The sequence below is a fragment of the Monodelphis domestica genome, chromosome 6 (genome assembly GCF_027887165.1).
Source record: "Monodelphis domestica isolate mMonDom1 chromosome 6, mMonDom1.pri, whole genome shotgun sequence".
In the NCBI taxonomy this organism is placed as follows: domain Eukaryota; kingdom Metazoa; phylum Chordata; class Mammalia; order Didelphimorphia; family Didelphidae; genus Monodelphis; species Monodelphis domestica.
The window spans coordinates 59,863,186-59,877,870 of NC_077232.1; the positions used below are offsets into that span (position 1 = coordinate 59,863,186).

General features: G+C 42.2%; 1 protein-coding gene across 23 annotated transcripts in view; it reads right to left on the reverse strand.

Annotated features, from left to right (window-relative positions):
* Positions 1-14,685, reverse strand: part of MICAL2 (microtubule associated monooxygenase, calponin and LIM domain containing 2) — a 272,089-nt gene that overhangs the window by 129,676 nt on the left and 127,728 nt on the right. For all 23 annotated transcript variants that reach the window (XM_056802064.1, XM_016423435.2, XM_056802061.1 and 20 more), the window contains exons 10-14: positions 13,528-13,654; positions 12,603-12,693; positions 9,911-10,058; positions 8,723-8,922; positions 8,068-8,174 (exon numbers count right to left, since the gene is read on the reverse strand). In XM_056802064.1, the coding sequence (XP_056658042.1) occupies positions 8,068-8,174; positions 8,723-8,922; positions 9,911-10,058; positions 12,603-12,693; positions 13,528-13,654 (673 nt within the window). The remainder of the gene's footprint in view (positions 1-8,067; positions 8,175-8,722; positions 8,923-9,910; positions 10,059-12,602; positions 12,694-13,527; positions 13,655-14,685) is intronic.

A 14,685-nucleotide genomic window follows, 5' to 3' on the forward strand; every position in this document is an offset into this window, starting at 1 on the left:
TTCCCTTCTGAAAGCAGAGAAGGCAAGGCCAGCAGCAGGAGCAGGGCAGGAGTAGCCTGAAGACAGTAACTCCTGAGCTGAATCGCAGGCATCCTCTCCTCTCACCTAAGAGCTACCCATCGGCAATGTGTCCCAGTGCCAGACAGCAAACACGAATAGCACGTCCTTTTCCTGGGCTTCTGTTGCCTCATCGGCAAAAGAAGACTTTGCTAGATGACTTTAATTAAGCGTCAGTAACATATGTATATATTCTGTATATAGCTCTCTCCAGACAGATTGCCTCCCACGTTAAAGTGTGAGCTACGTGGGGATAGGGTGTCCTCAATGCCTAGAATGGTCCCTGATTAATAGTAAATGCTTAATAAATGCCTGATGAAGGGCTGCTAGATGGTTCAGTGGATTGAGAGTCAGGTCTAGAGATGGGAGGTCCTGGGTTCAAATCTGACCTCAGACCCTTCCTGGCTATGTAACATTGAATCAGTCACTGAACCCCCAATTGCCTAGCCCTTGCCACTCTTCTGCCTTGGATTAATTATAAGATGGAAGTAAGAGTTTAGAGGAAAATAAGAGCAAGTCCAAGCAAAAAAAAATGTTATGAGTCATCTGAGGAAGCTATTTTCAGCCAAGGGGGAAATCATGCCTGGCTTCTAGAGGGGGTAACAGTTGAGTTTAGCCTGGAAGAGAAGTAGGATTTTCAACAGTCAGGTGTAGAGGGAGAATCCAGCCCAGGCTTAGGAATGGCACGGACAGAATCATGAAGGCAGAAAAGGGCAGGATAAGAGAGAAGAAGCTGCTTTGGGGGTAGTCCAGTTCGGTGGGATGGATGGAGATGAACAAGTCATCTGGTTGGAAAGTTATGTTGGAGTCGGTTAGTAATGGGGAGGAAGCCTGTGCACTAGACTATCTTAGTCTACCAACGGAGGGTCCCAGAGCCATCCAGTACTTCTTTTTCACAGATGGAATTTCTGTAAATTGGTAGCAACCCACATGACGTAGCTGGGGTAGTAGAACTGGACACCGGGCTTCTGAAGAATTACATTAGCGCTGTGGTTTTTGCTTTTCCCTTTCACTGTATCCCTGGCTGCCCTTGCTCCTGCTCCCTGGGAAAAGGTGGGCTGCCCTACAAGACACCAGACACAAGACGCAAATCCTCATTATGTCACAGAATGCTAGAGGCAGAAGGGACTTAGATAACACTGAATCCCAGAAAATTAGGCCAGATAAGGAGATGCTAGAGATGCAAACCCGATTCGAATAATTACTTGGATTTAGAATTGGATGAATTACTGAACCTAGAGTATTGGGGACCCACATTATTTTGTAAAAGTCTCTCATGAAGTACTCAAGGGATCAGTCCCAGAGTCTGTCATGTTTAAAAAATATGGACAAATGGCATACTTATCCAATCTGTAAATGAATGCCCAAAAGACTTTAAGAACTTGGTACAATGGGCTGAAGTTAGTAAAATGAAATGTAAGATGAAAAATCCATAAGGTCATGTACTTGGTTTCCAAAATTCAGAGGCACAAAACTCATCTAATACGGATGGCTTGAAGATAGTTTATGTGAAAAAGATCTGGGGATCTCAATGGAATGCAAGCTCAATATGAATCAACAGTCCGACCTAGTTGTCAACAAGGGATAACCTGTTCTGAAGTTGCATTAATAGAAGCACAGTGTCTAGAACTAGAGAGATGAGAACCCCACTTGTCCCATTCAGCACTCTGGTCAAACCTGTCTGGAGTACCACATCCAGACCTAGCACCATATTATAGAAAGGATATTGACAGGCTATTGTACAGCCCAAAGGAAAGTGACTATAAAGGTAATGGGACTCAGAGTCATGCCATTCAAGGATTAAACAAACCCAAATTAAAGATGACAGGAACAGGGAGAATTAGGTGGGTTGAGAGCCAGGCTTAAAGATGGGCAGTCCTGGATTCAAATCTGGGATCAGATACTTCCTGGTTGTGTGACCCCGGACAAGACACTTGACCCCCATTGCCTAGATTTTACCACTCTTCTGCTTTGGAACTAATACTTAGTATTGATTTTAAGATAGAAGGTAAGGTTTATTTTTTTTTTAAAATCAACAGGAAGAAAACAAAATAATTGAAGTATTGTCATGTGGAAGAAGGATTAAGCTTATTCGATTTAGACTGGGAAGGAAGACCAAAACCCAAGGAAGGGAAGTTCTATGGAGACAGATTGTGGCTCAAAAGAAGGCAGTCTTCTGATCAATAAGAAATGTCCCCAAATCAAATAAGCTGCTTTGGTTGGTGTGACCAAACAGAAATTGGATAGCCATTTGTCTGGGGTCCAAAGTAGACTGAAAGTTCAGCTATGGATTGGATTACATAGCCTCTGATGTCCCTTCCAGCTAAGAGAGTCTGTGATTCTAGGAAACCTCCTCATTTTCCAAATGAGGAAATGACAAACACACCTGAGCTGCCAATGAGGAAGTGAGTCAATGCTCCAGGTGTTTCCAGAAAGGCAAAGATCTGTGAGGGGGAAGGAGAACAAAGGGGTTCATGAAATGTATCACTCCTTAGTGATTCTGTTCTGACATGGGTCTTTAAGCACACGTTGACACTGGGAACAATCTTCGTGTGGATTGAATCATGGCACATACAGGCAGCAAAGGCACGCCTTCTAGCTACATGTCCCAGTGGTCAAACCACATCCATCCAAAGAAAGGGACCCTTTGTTGAATGTATACCATGTAACTAGGCAGCATCTACATCTGCGGGCTCAGAAGTTTTAGGCAATGAGTTGTTAATATATAGGAAGAAAGTCAAGGGAACTTGCTTCAGATATACTCTAACATACACATTCAAATGACTGCTCCTTTAACTTAGAAATTCCATCGTCCATAAAAGAATATCTACCCTTTGACCCAGCCATAGCACTGCTGGGTCTGTACCCCAAAGAGATAATGGACAAAAAGACTTGTACAAGAATATTCATAGCTGCGCTCTCTGTGGTGGCCAAAAACTGGAAAACGAGGGGATGCCCATCAATTGGGGAATGGCTGAACAAACTGTGGTATATGTTGGTGATGGAATACTATTGTGCTAAAAGAAATAATAAAGTGGAGGAATTCCATGGAGACTGGAACAACTTCCAGGAAGTGATGCAGAGCAAAAGGAGCAGAACCAGGAGAAGAACATTGTACACAGAGATTGATACACTGTGGTATAATCAAACATAATGGACTTCTCCATTAGTGGCGGTGTAATGTCCCTGAGCAATCTGCAGGGATCAAGGAGAAAAAACACTATCCATAAGCAGAGGACAAACTGAGGGAGTAGAAACACCGAGGAAAAGCAACGGCCTGACTACAATGGCTGAGGGGACATGACAGAGGAGAGACTCTAAACGAACACTCTAATGCAAATACTAACAACATGGCAATGGGTTCGAATCAAGAACACATGTGATACCAGTGGAATCACGCGTCGGCCATGGGGGGTGGGAGGGAGGAAAAGAAAATGATCTTTGTCTTTAATGAAAAATGCATGGAAATGATCAAATAAAATACTATAAAATTAAAAAAAAAAAGAAATTCCATCGTCCAATGTAAGTACCCCTAGGAAGGGAAAAACAAGAGGAAAGAAGGTTTACAACAGCCCTTTTTGTGGTGGCAAAGAAATAGAAATAAAGCAGGTGCCCATCAGCAAGGGAATGGCTGAATAAATTTTGAGGGAGGAATAACAGAATAGCATTGTGCCATAAGAAATGCTGAGTAAGAGGGAATTTGAGAAATATGGGAAGATTTGTATGAACAGATAAAGAGAAAAAATATGCAAGCCACAAAAAATGATAAATGCAATGTCTATGATCAGGGATATGCACTGGTAAAGGTTTTTGTTTTTTTTTTTAAACCCTTACCTACCGTCTTGGAGTCAATACTGTTTATTGGCTACAAAGCAGAAGAGTGGTAAGGGCTAGGCAATGGAGGTCAAGTGACTTGCCCAGGGTCACGGTGGTAAAGGTTTTAACATGGCTCCCCAGGGGAAAAAAAAAAGAAGCTGGACACATTTTTTAGTTTAATAACATTGTTAACATTTCCTCCACCATTTTCTTAAGGTTAAACAATCAACAAAACAATAAGTCAAACCCTAATTTGTAGCATTTGTCAATTTCTGAGGTGTAGATGGTCATGAGGAAAATTTAACAACTGGCTCTTGTGCACCTGTATAAACTAGCCCTAGGATGACACCTTGAATATAACAATGTAACTGAAAAATATACCCAAAAGGTAACAAATGCATGCAAAACTGAAGAACCGAAAATGAGCCAGAGAGCAGACAATGAAATTTGTCTTCATCTTCTTAGAGGTTGTGGCTAGCAGGACAGGGTGTTCCACAGGTTGACAGAGTTCTTGTACGAGGTGTTTTTGCCCAACTGTTTTTCTTTGTTAGGATTCAATCATCAACTGTGACAGACTGACTTACTCTCAGCAAAGTAATGGTCCAGGACAATTCTGAGAGACTTGTGATAAAGAATGCCAGAGAAAGAACTATTGGAGTTGGAATGCAGATGAAAGCATGCGATTTTTCACTTGCTTATCGGATTTTGCTTGGGGATTTGGGTTTTATATGATTATTCTTTTACAAAAATGAACAATATGGAAATCTGTTTTGCATGATGGCTTGCCAGCTCTAGGAAGGGGGAGAGAAGGGAAGGAGAGAGGCAATTTGGATCATACAACTTCAGAAAATTCATATGGAAATTTGTTATTACATGCAATTGGTTAAATAAATAAACTGAAAAAATTAAAATGGAAAAATTAAAGAAATAAAAGAAATATTTTTAAAAGGAGGATTTGATTTCAAGATGGAGGAGAAGGAGGAGGGAAAGTCTTTCCAGAAATGACTGTGATACATGTAAAATCGATAGCAGATTGCTTGCCATCTCCGTGGGGGAGAAAAGAGAGGGAGAGAGGGAAAGAATCTGGGACTCAAAGAATTGTTTTTTTAAATGTCAAAATTGTTTTTTTAAGCAATTGGGGGGGGGGGAATAAAATGAATTTTCATGGGAGAAAAGAAATGACTGTCATATATAGAGAAAGATTATCAATAAAACTTATTTTTGAAAAAAGTATAAGAACGGCAATGGAAATAAAAAGAGGAAACAAGTTGAAGTTCCAGGGAAGAGGGGGAAGAGGCAGGCGAGGCAAGTTCCCTAACTTGGTCTTCAGTTATGGCACCCACCAGGGAAGGGTGACTACCAACAACCACTTAATTTTCTGAGCCCAACCTGGCAAGAGCTATTTCAATTCGGTCATTCTGTAAACAAAGGAGGGGTGAGGGAAAGGTTGAAACATGCCTCCTTCCAGTTTCCTTTGTTCTTGCCAGCTATGGAATGAACAGGAGAGTGAGGTGATCAGTAAAAGGGGGAAGTATTTTGATCCTGTAGTTGCCAGGAAAGTTACCTGAGGGTTCTTGGGAGGTTTATTCGGGCTACGGGGCAGTAGAGATTCAGAAAACTAAACACCAGCTCCCAGTCCCCCAGAGAAAGGCCAGGACCTGAGCAAGGCTAGTTTGGGGGGCTGCCGCATTCTGATGCGGTTGAAGGAGTGGTCAAGAGGGTGCGGAAGAGAGAATGGGGCTGGGGTCTCTCAAAGAAGTGGGAGTGGGGATATGAGTTCCAGGAAGCCAAGAACTCCCTAACAAGGCCCTGTGTAGGGCTGTATGTGAAATGAATGCAGGATTAAACATGGGAAGATTTGCATGAGGGGATGCAAAGTGAAAAAAGGCAGAGTAGAAGGAAAAAAACTTAATGGCAATAAAACAAAGTCATCCTGGAGAGGCAACAAAAAGTTACTGCCATGCAAGTCCTTTAAGACTCTCTGAGGGGGTCAGCTCTGTAGCTCAGTGGATTAAGAGCCAGGCCTAGAGACAGGGCATCATGGGTTCAAATGTGGCCTCAAACACTTCCTAGCTGTATGACCCTGGGCAAGTCACTTAACCCCCATTGCCTAGCCCTTACCAGTCTTCTGCATTGGAACCAATACACGGTAATGATTTTAAGATGGAAGGTGAGGGTTCAAAAAATATAAATAAATAAATAAACCTTTCTGAGCCTCTGTGAAATGAGGAGGTTGGAAGGTCCATTTGGCCCTTTTAATCTATACCGCTGGGTGATCTCTAAGATATAAGCCTACCCTACATCTATGATTCTATAATCCTTTCGGCTACTAATTGATAACTGTTTTCTACAAGTGTATTTAGAGGAGGGGGGAATGGGTTGTTTTTTAAAACCCTTACCTTCTGTCTGCATATTGGTTCCAAAGCAGAGGAGTGGTAAGGGTTAGGAAATTGGGGGTTAAGTGACTTGCCCAGGGTCACACAGATGGGAAGTATCTGAAACCATATTTGAACCCAGGACCTCCCATCTCTAGACCTGGTGCTCTATTCACTGAGCCACATAGCTGCCCCTTGCAATGTTTTTTTAGTGGGGAGGCTTTTGACTGGAGAGGCAGAAAGACCTGGACTTGAGTCCACCTTAGACCCTTTACAAGGTGTAGGACCCTAGGCAAGGCATTTGAGTTCTTTGATCTTCAGCCTCCTCAACTACCAAATGAGGGATTGGGTTCAATGAGCTCAAGGGTCCTTTCCTCGGATTGGCTCAGGAGACCTGATATCTGAGCATTTACACATTGGAAACTGGCAGGAGCTATAAACCAAGGGCTGGTGCCTAATCGTTTTGTGGAGTGTATAGACTTAAGAAAGTGATGGAGAAAAGTTGAGTGCAAATTAAACTTTAAAAGGCATATATTTTCTTTGATCTGGCTTTTATCCACTTCACCAGCACACCCGCCTGTAAGTGTCTCAAGTCAAAATAAAATATACAAATAAGCAAACAAATTAGAATGAACTAATGAATAATGAATATACGAATGAATGAATGAATGAATGAAGGTATTTTGTTGCACTGGGAAAAGACCTGGACTGACTATCAGAAGCCTTGGGATCTCAGCCAGCTCTGCCATTAACTTGTGTGACCTTCATCAAATCCCTTTCTCTCCTGGCCTCAGTTTCTTCATCTGAGGCTATTGGGGAGAATAAGGAGGCTGGGGAAATTGGTCTCTGAGGGTCTTTCCAGCGCTAGCATGCTGGGAGACTAAATTTCCAGGATAAGGGAAGGGTAAAGAAGCTGAGACACAACACTCAGCCAGGAAAACAACTGATGATATGGCTTCCAGTCTAAAGTATATAGTAAGTGAAAAATTCTCATAGGGACAAGGATACAACTAACTGTGTGAGGAGGAAACATAGAAATTCTCTTCAAAACAGAGCTCTCTGGGGAAAAGAGCCTGAAGAGACAGGACTGATCCAATTAATTAAATTAAATTAATTAATGTTAAAACTCGCCTTCTGTCTTAGTATCAACTCAAAGACAGAAGAGTAAGGGATAGGGGTTAAATGACTTGCCCAAAGTCAAGTTGCTCAGAAATGCCCAAGGCCATATTTGAACCCAGGCCCTCGCAACCTGGGTCTCAACCCACCGTGCTACCTAGCTGTCCCTCCAATTTGTTTTTAAAACTGCTTTTAGGTGCTTTTAGGTAGGTGGTTCCAGGTCTCCTATATTCAGGAGTATGTGCTGGAGCCAGATCAAACCAGTTTGTAAGAGTTGATGGTTAAATGTTCAATGTGAGCATTTACACATCAGTAATTAGCAAACACTACAAATTAGGCCCTGATATTGATTGGCTTGATTAAGAAAGTAACAGAGAAAATGTTGATTAGGTAGATTAAACTTAAAAGCCTTGTTGCATCTTTTTGGAGATCCAGTTATTTTAGCATTGACCATCACACTCCACCTATGCCTTTCCAGGAATCTCCTAAAACCTCCCAAAAATTAGTTATGAAGGACAAGACATAAGCTGATTGAAACATCCAGTTATGAAAGGCAAATATATAAAATCCTCGCCGGGGAATATGTACAAGGCTAAGCCAATTATTTGAAAATTATGAACAAATTTTGTAAAAGAAAAAAATTGACAACAAGCATTGAAACGTCTCCTGCCCTAGAGAGTGAGAAAAAAACATGTGAGCTTACCCGGGGTGTTCTCTTCCTGGGGAATGTGAGGTTGAGATAATTATTAAAAATAGATGACTTGGCTAAGCTAAGGTCACCATTTTCTCCATAGTTTTTACCCAAAGAATCTGTTGGAAAAAAGAAAAAAAAAAGACTGAAATTAAGATCCTGACAATTTGTTTTCTCGACGCATAGGAGTGGTCCTTTAGTAAAAGACAATAAACCAAATAACGTTCCCCAAGTCTATTTTAGGGAGGATCCAAAATGGCACCGGGGTTTGAAAGGGGAATTGGAGGGGAATCAGAAAGGTGTTGTAACACCTTTGTCCATACAGAGCCAAAGAGAAATGACATTCCCTTCAAAACCAAAAATGCCTGAGCTCTCACGAGCTCATCTTCATGTGACAAAAGAAAGAAGGTGAGAAGAAGAGCGCCTTGAGAATAGGAATGTGAGTATAGGAGAGGATGAGCCAGTAACTTGTACTGACCACTAACCAAGGAAATTCCTCTTAGGCTACAAGGTGGTGGCTGTTGGCAGCTGGGAAAGAAGATAGCAGCCCACTCTTCCCAAGAGCCACAAGAGACCAGATTTGGACTCCATTTCAAGGGATGACTCAAGGACCTTGAATAAAATATTGGATCCTTCTGAAAAGCAAGATAACTCATGGGCTTCTTACCAACAGCTCTGAGAGGTGTCCCTCGAAACAATTCATAGAATTTAGAAAGGTACATGACCAGACTGAGCTTATCTGGCTCCTGGGAGGATGCCATTTCTTTGCCTGTGGTCATAGGGGGGATTCCAAACTCCCTCTCTGCAATGTCAAATGCCAGCTGGTTGTTCTCGATGGCATCTTCTTCATTCAAAGAGTCAAAGTTGCTAAGGAATAATGTGAGAAAAGTCAAATATATAGAGGAGAACCTCTTCTTCTGGTCACCCTCAAAAGCTAAGCCCCACTAGTAAAATATGCCTGTTGATCCAATAATCAGGGTACCCAGAGCCCCTGGAGGATGCCAGAATACTGGAATGGCTTCATCAGTTCAACAAGAACTTCTTTTTTGTGCCAATCACTGTGATGAAGCTCAGGATACAAAGAGGACTATGAAAACATTTGCTGTCCTCAAGGAACTAACATTTTATTGACCAGGGCTAGCAGACATCACTTAAAAGCTTCTTAGGGAAATCATCACATACACAGATAAAACCAATACAAAATATATACAAAGTAAAATACCAAGTAATTTGGATCACAGACCTAGAGCAGAATGGCACCTCAGAGGCAATCTAGTCCAAGTTTCCCATTTCCCAGATGAAAAAAACTGAGACCCAGCTCTATTGATTCTCCTTTGTCTGTTTTCTTTTGTGCTTTCCCTACTCCTTTCCCTATCACTTTGTATTTCCTATGCTGGGCATGTAGCAAACAATTAATATTTATCAATTGATTTGTTTGTATATATTTGCTATTAACTAACCTATGGTGGTTTTCCCCAAGTACAATGTAAGCTCCTTGAGGACAAACAGGCTTTTGTATCCATAGTGCCTCACACATAGTAGGCACCTAGTAAATGTTTATTAAATGAATGAACAAATGTCAAAATAAATGCTTGTTGACAAAAGAATATGCTAGTGATGGGGGAAGATGATTTATCAAATAGCCCTCCTCACCCTGTTCTTTACAGATGAGGGACAAAATCCAACATCCAGTAGGGGAAATGATGGAGAAGGAGACAGAAAATTCAAGGACTTTCCCCCAACCCCAAACACTACACTAATTAGAGCTCCCACTAGCCCGTCCCACTCTAACTCATCCACCAACTTCTCTCCCAGGGGCCTCTCTATGAGTTGACAAGGCACAAATGACACTCACATGAGTTCTGGTCTGAAGCGATGGATAAGGGCACATAAGGCAAGCCCACTTCTCCAGGAGGTGGTCAGATCAGTGACGCTGACATGCTGGTAGCCTTCAGTCTGCTTCTGACACCAGGTTAAAAGCTTGTTGGGCCGGATGTCAGATTCTACAATTTGAGCAAAGAATAGTGCTAAAGGATTCCCACCACCCACAGAACCACCAAGCCATAGAGTTGGACTTGGAAAGGACCTTGGAGGCCATCTAGTCTAACTGATAACCTTACAGGTTAAGTGACTCAGTCAGAGTCATGTAGACACCAAGGGATTAACCTAGATTTACATCAAGACTGTTGAACCAAGGTTCTTGACTTCAGACTCAAATATAGCATCCTTTCCACAGTACCACATTCCCTCAGCCATTAGTCCCAAGCTAGGCTTTTGCTCCCCTTTGCATGTTGGAATTCTAGAACAAAGGAGCCAAGGAAAACTGTCTGCCCCAAGCACTGTGATGGTCTATCTGTGAAAATGGTGTCTGGAGCAGTGGATAATCTAGGCTAAAATGAATCATAGTTATGACTGGGAAGTAGTTACATTCATTCATCCATCCATCCATCACCTGCTATGGGCTCGGGCTCATGGAAGGCACTAAGGAGGGCTAAAAGGAAGCCAACCTGGCTTTTGCCCTTCACACCCTCCACTCTAATGAGGAAACCACAAGAGAATAAACAGACCAAGTATCAGATAACCAAGTATGGGAGACACAAAAGAGCAGGCAAAGTGTAAAGCAAGCGTGTGGATTATATATAATGAGAGGCAGCCAAAGACTCATATGGACAAAAACATTCACAGCAGCATTGTTTGTGACAATAAAAAAAACTGCAAAAAAAAATGTTCTCAATAACTGGGGTATGGCCAAACAAGTTGAGGTCCTGGAACGTAATAGTATTCTAATGACTTTCATAATTATTAGCAAATATATCCTTTAAAGTTCACAGCATGGTCTACATATATTCTCGTTTAATCCTTACCACAACCCTGGGAGGTGGGTGCTATTATTATACTCATTTTAAAAATTAGGAAACTGAGGCAGAGTTATAAAGTGACTTTCCCTGGGTCTCAGTGCACCTAAGTATCTGAAACAATATTGAAATTTAAATTTTCCTGATGCCATGACTAGCACTCTATCTCCTCCAGCATCTAGCTGATTTAAAAGAAATGATAAATCCAGAGCAACACAAAAGATTTATATGAAGAGACTGATGCACAGGGAAGATAGCTGAGCCAAAAAAGCAATACATGCAAATAAGGATTTTGGCTGGTGATCTAGAACTAGGGTTTCATTAGAATTGTCCAGAAAGTAACTTCCTCTACCAGGACGTATACTCTTAGAGAGGTGCCTAGAATTATTGAGTGGTTACATGACCTGTCCAGGGATACATATCTAGAATGGGTTGGAGGAAAGTCTCCAATTCAAGAATCCAAAGCCAGCTCTCTAATCAATGTACTAGGCTGCCTCTCACTCAATGACCACAACAATGTCAATGAAAACATTACTGAAAGGCAACAAAGCCAGTGGATAATGTGATACCAAGCTATTAGAGTTTAACACACATCCTTCCTTTTATGTTAACCACTGTCAGACCTCAAAAAATGAAAAGCAACACAAGCTCTTAATGATATATTTGGCAATTTTGTTTAAATGTTTTGGGTGGAAGTACTTTATAGGGGGTAGTTAGTTGAAAAGTATCTGTCGCAGGAAAACAAAATGTATTAGTAGTTCATTTTTAAACATAGTAAAGATTAACGGCCCAAAGATTAAAGAGGGAAGCTAGGTGGCACAGTGGATAGAGCACTGGACTTGGAATCAGAAACATTCATCTTCATAAGATCAAATCCAGCTTCAAACTGGGAAAGTCTAAACCTGCTTTCCTCAGTTTCCTCACCTGTAAAATAGGCTGGAGAAGGAAATGGCAAACCGCTTTAGTATCTTTGCCAAGAAAACACCAAAATGGGGTCACAAAGAGTCAGAAATTACTGAAAAACTACTGAATGGTAACAAAAAAAGGCATTTACCACAACCCTGGAATGTAGATGTTTGACTATACACATTAAGGTAGAGAATAATTTGCCCAAGCTCTCAGTACACAGAAGTACCTGAGGCAATATCTGAATTCAAGTTTTCCTGATGCCTTGACTAGCATTGTGCAACAAAGACATGGGATGATTGAAATGTAGGAGATGGCATTCTTGGTAGATGAGACAAGTTGAATGCCAACCTATTGACTTTAAAAAAAAAAACAACTTACCTTCTGTCTTAGAATCAACACCAAGGCAGAAGGGCAGTAAGGGCTAAGCAGTTAGAATTAAGTGACTTGCCCAGGGTCACACAGCTAGGAAGTATCTTTTGAACCCAGGACCTCCCATCTCTAAGCCTGGTTCTCTATCCATTGAACCACCTCACTGTCTCTAACCCATCAACTTTTATAGAGATCAAAGACTCTGGCGATAAAGGACAGTGAGGGTCAATGACGTAAAACTAGACAAGCCTTTGAGGAAGCTTTCCAACAGTGTAGCTATCTACCTTCCAGAATCATTATCCAATTCTTCAGGCCTATACCCAGTCCCCTTCCAATAACCATGACCTTCTCCCCATCTAGGGAATATGAGACAGATGGGAGCTCATTGCATTCAGTGTGATGAAATGGACTCACCCCGCCGAGAAAGACTGACTGATCTTCTAATGGAACCAAATCTCTCAAGAGGCAAATGATGCAGCTCCGTAGTAATGTATAAATGCTTTACCTGAAAGAGGCAGAGATTGGCCAATGTTGGCATCTACCATTCACTTCCCCTGGCCGCTGCTGCCCTGCCACCCACCATTCACCTTCACCCACCCACTGCTACCCAACTATACCCATATCCACAATTCTTTTATTTTTTCTTTTCTCTCTCATTTGGACAATCCAGCCTAACCCAGGATAGACAGCAAGGGATGGAATATAAATATGCTGCTAGCCCTCAAGAACTCAAGCTAAAAAATAATGGCGTGGTTCACAGAAGTCTAGATTTAGAACTGGAAGGGACCTTATAGGTCATGTAGTCCAGTCTCCTCATTACCATGAGAATATTATGGCCCAGAAAGGTAAATGCCCCCTGCCCAAGGGCCTATATTTATACCCAGGACTTTCTGCCCCAAATTCAGCAGTCTTTTCACTGTCTTTCTGCCTTGCAATAACTCTCCTTAGCCTGGATGGCTGTAGGAGGGAAGTGGTTTTTGACAGTATGATGGGCAAGGTGGAATAAACAGACCCACAATTCAGTGAGTTCAGGGATAAGGAATGGGGCTGGGGGATGGTATGAGGAGAGGGACCGAGTCATCCTCCAAGGCATGTTGGCCAAGTGGCTTGCTAAGTACATATATGGCATACAGAGGCCTAAGTAACCACTTCCTTCCATACTCTGGGTAATGAGGAAAGAATGCTGAATACTTTTCTATTTGACTGTCCTAAGTTGGGAGGGCAGAGGAGGGAGGGTAATCACTGGTTTGGGTTTACATGTCTGCCTCAAGATTTCAAGTCAGACTTCCCTGCCCAAGCTGAGAGGAGCCCAACACAGGAAATCTAGAGAAAAGCTGACCTGATGGGGCCGGACACAGTTCGAATTCAAGTTTGGGTACCGAGTGCCAGGATCAAGGGTATACTGTTCAAAGTTCTTACTGATGTTTTCTGGTGTTGTCTGAGGCAACAGTCTGTAAAGACTCTCCCTGTTTGGAATAAGAAATCAGCAGTGAGAGGTTGCTTGAGGGATCCTTGGATTCTTCCCTGGATTAAGCAGTTATTTATCATACCTCAAAGCAACTCCCCCCCACCAATACCCACCATGGCCCACCTATCCATGGGAAGTCAGGTAAAGCATGGAGGATGTGTCTGGGAAATATGTGGCTCCAGAAATCAAGGAGAAACCCAGGCACATGGAGTCTTGTGCTCCTGAATTAACAACCCCCTGGGAGATACTGTTTTTCAAGCAACAAGGTCAACACATCCACCCTGCTCCACCCTGCTGCCTTATATGTGCTTGGACATCCTTTCCAAAGCCCTGTCCCTCCTCTCCTCTGACTTAGAAAAAAGAAAAAAAAAACCCTTACCTTCTACCTAAGAATTCATACTGTGTATTGGCTGCAAGACAGAAGAGTGGTAAGGGCTAGGCAATGAGGGTTAAGTGACTTGCCCAGAGTCACACAGCTAGGAACTATTTGAGACCAGATTTGAACTCAGGACCTCACTGGCTTTCTATCCACCAAGCCACCTAGCTGCATTTCCCTTACCAACTTTTGTGATCACGGCAGCATCCCTACCTGCAAGGTTACAAGTATCCCAGGGGAGTAAAAATCACACAATCATAATATTCAGAAAGTGTCTTTTAAGTCCCACTTTCCACCCAATGCAAGAACCCCCTCTTATAGCAAAGGAGCTAGAGATACCTTCAGAACCTAGCTCCATTAAACATAGCCTCTCTACCTTTTCTTCCCTCCAAAGTATTATCATGAAATTAAAGGCATGGAGTCTTCCCAGGACAAAGGCATAGTCCTACCCCCTTCTTCTCCCATCTGTCCTCTAAAAGCTGCCAGAGCGATACTCCTAAAACAAGTTCTGACCAAATCAGTCCCCTGCTCAATAAACTCCAACAGCTCCCTATTGCCTCTAGGAACAAAATACAAACTCTTCTCTTTGATCTCTCTGCCTTGATTCTCTCCCTCTCAAATTCAGTCTCCATACAGCTGCCAAAATGATATTT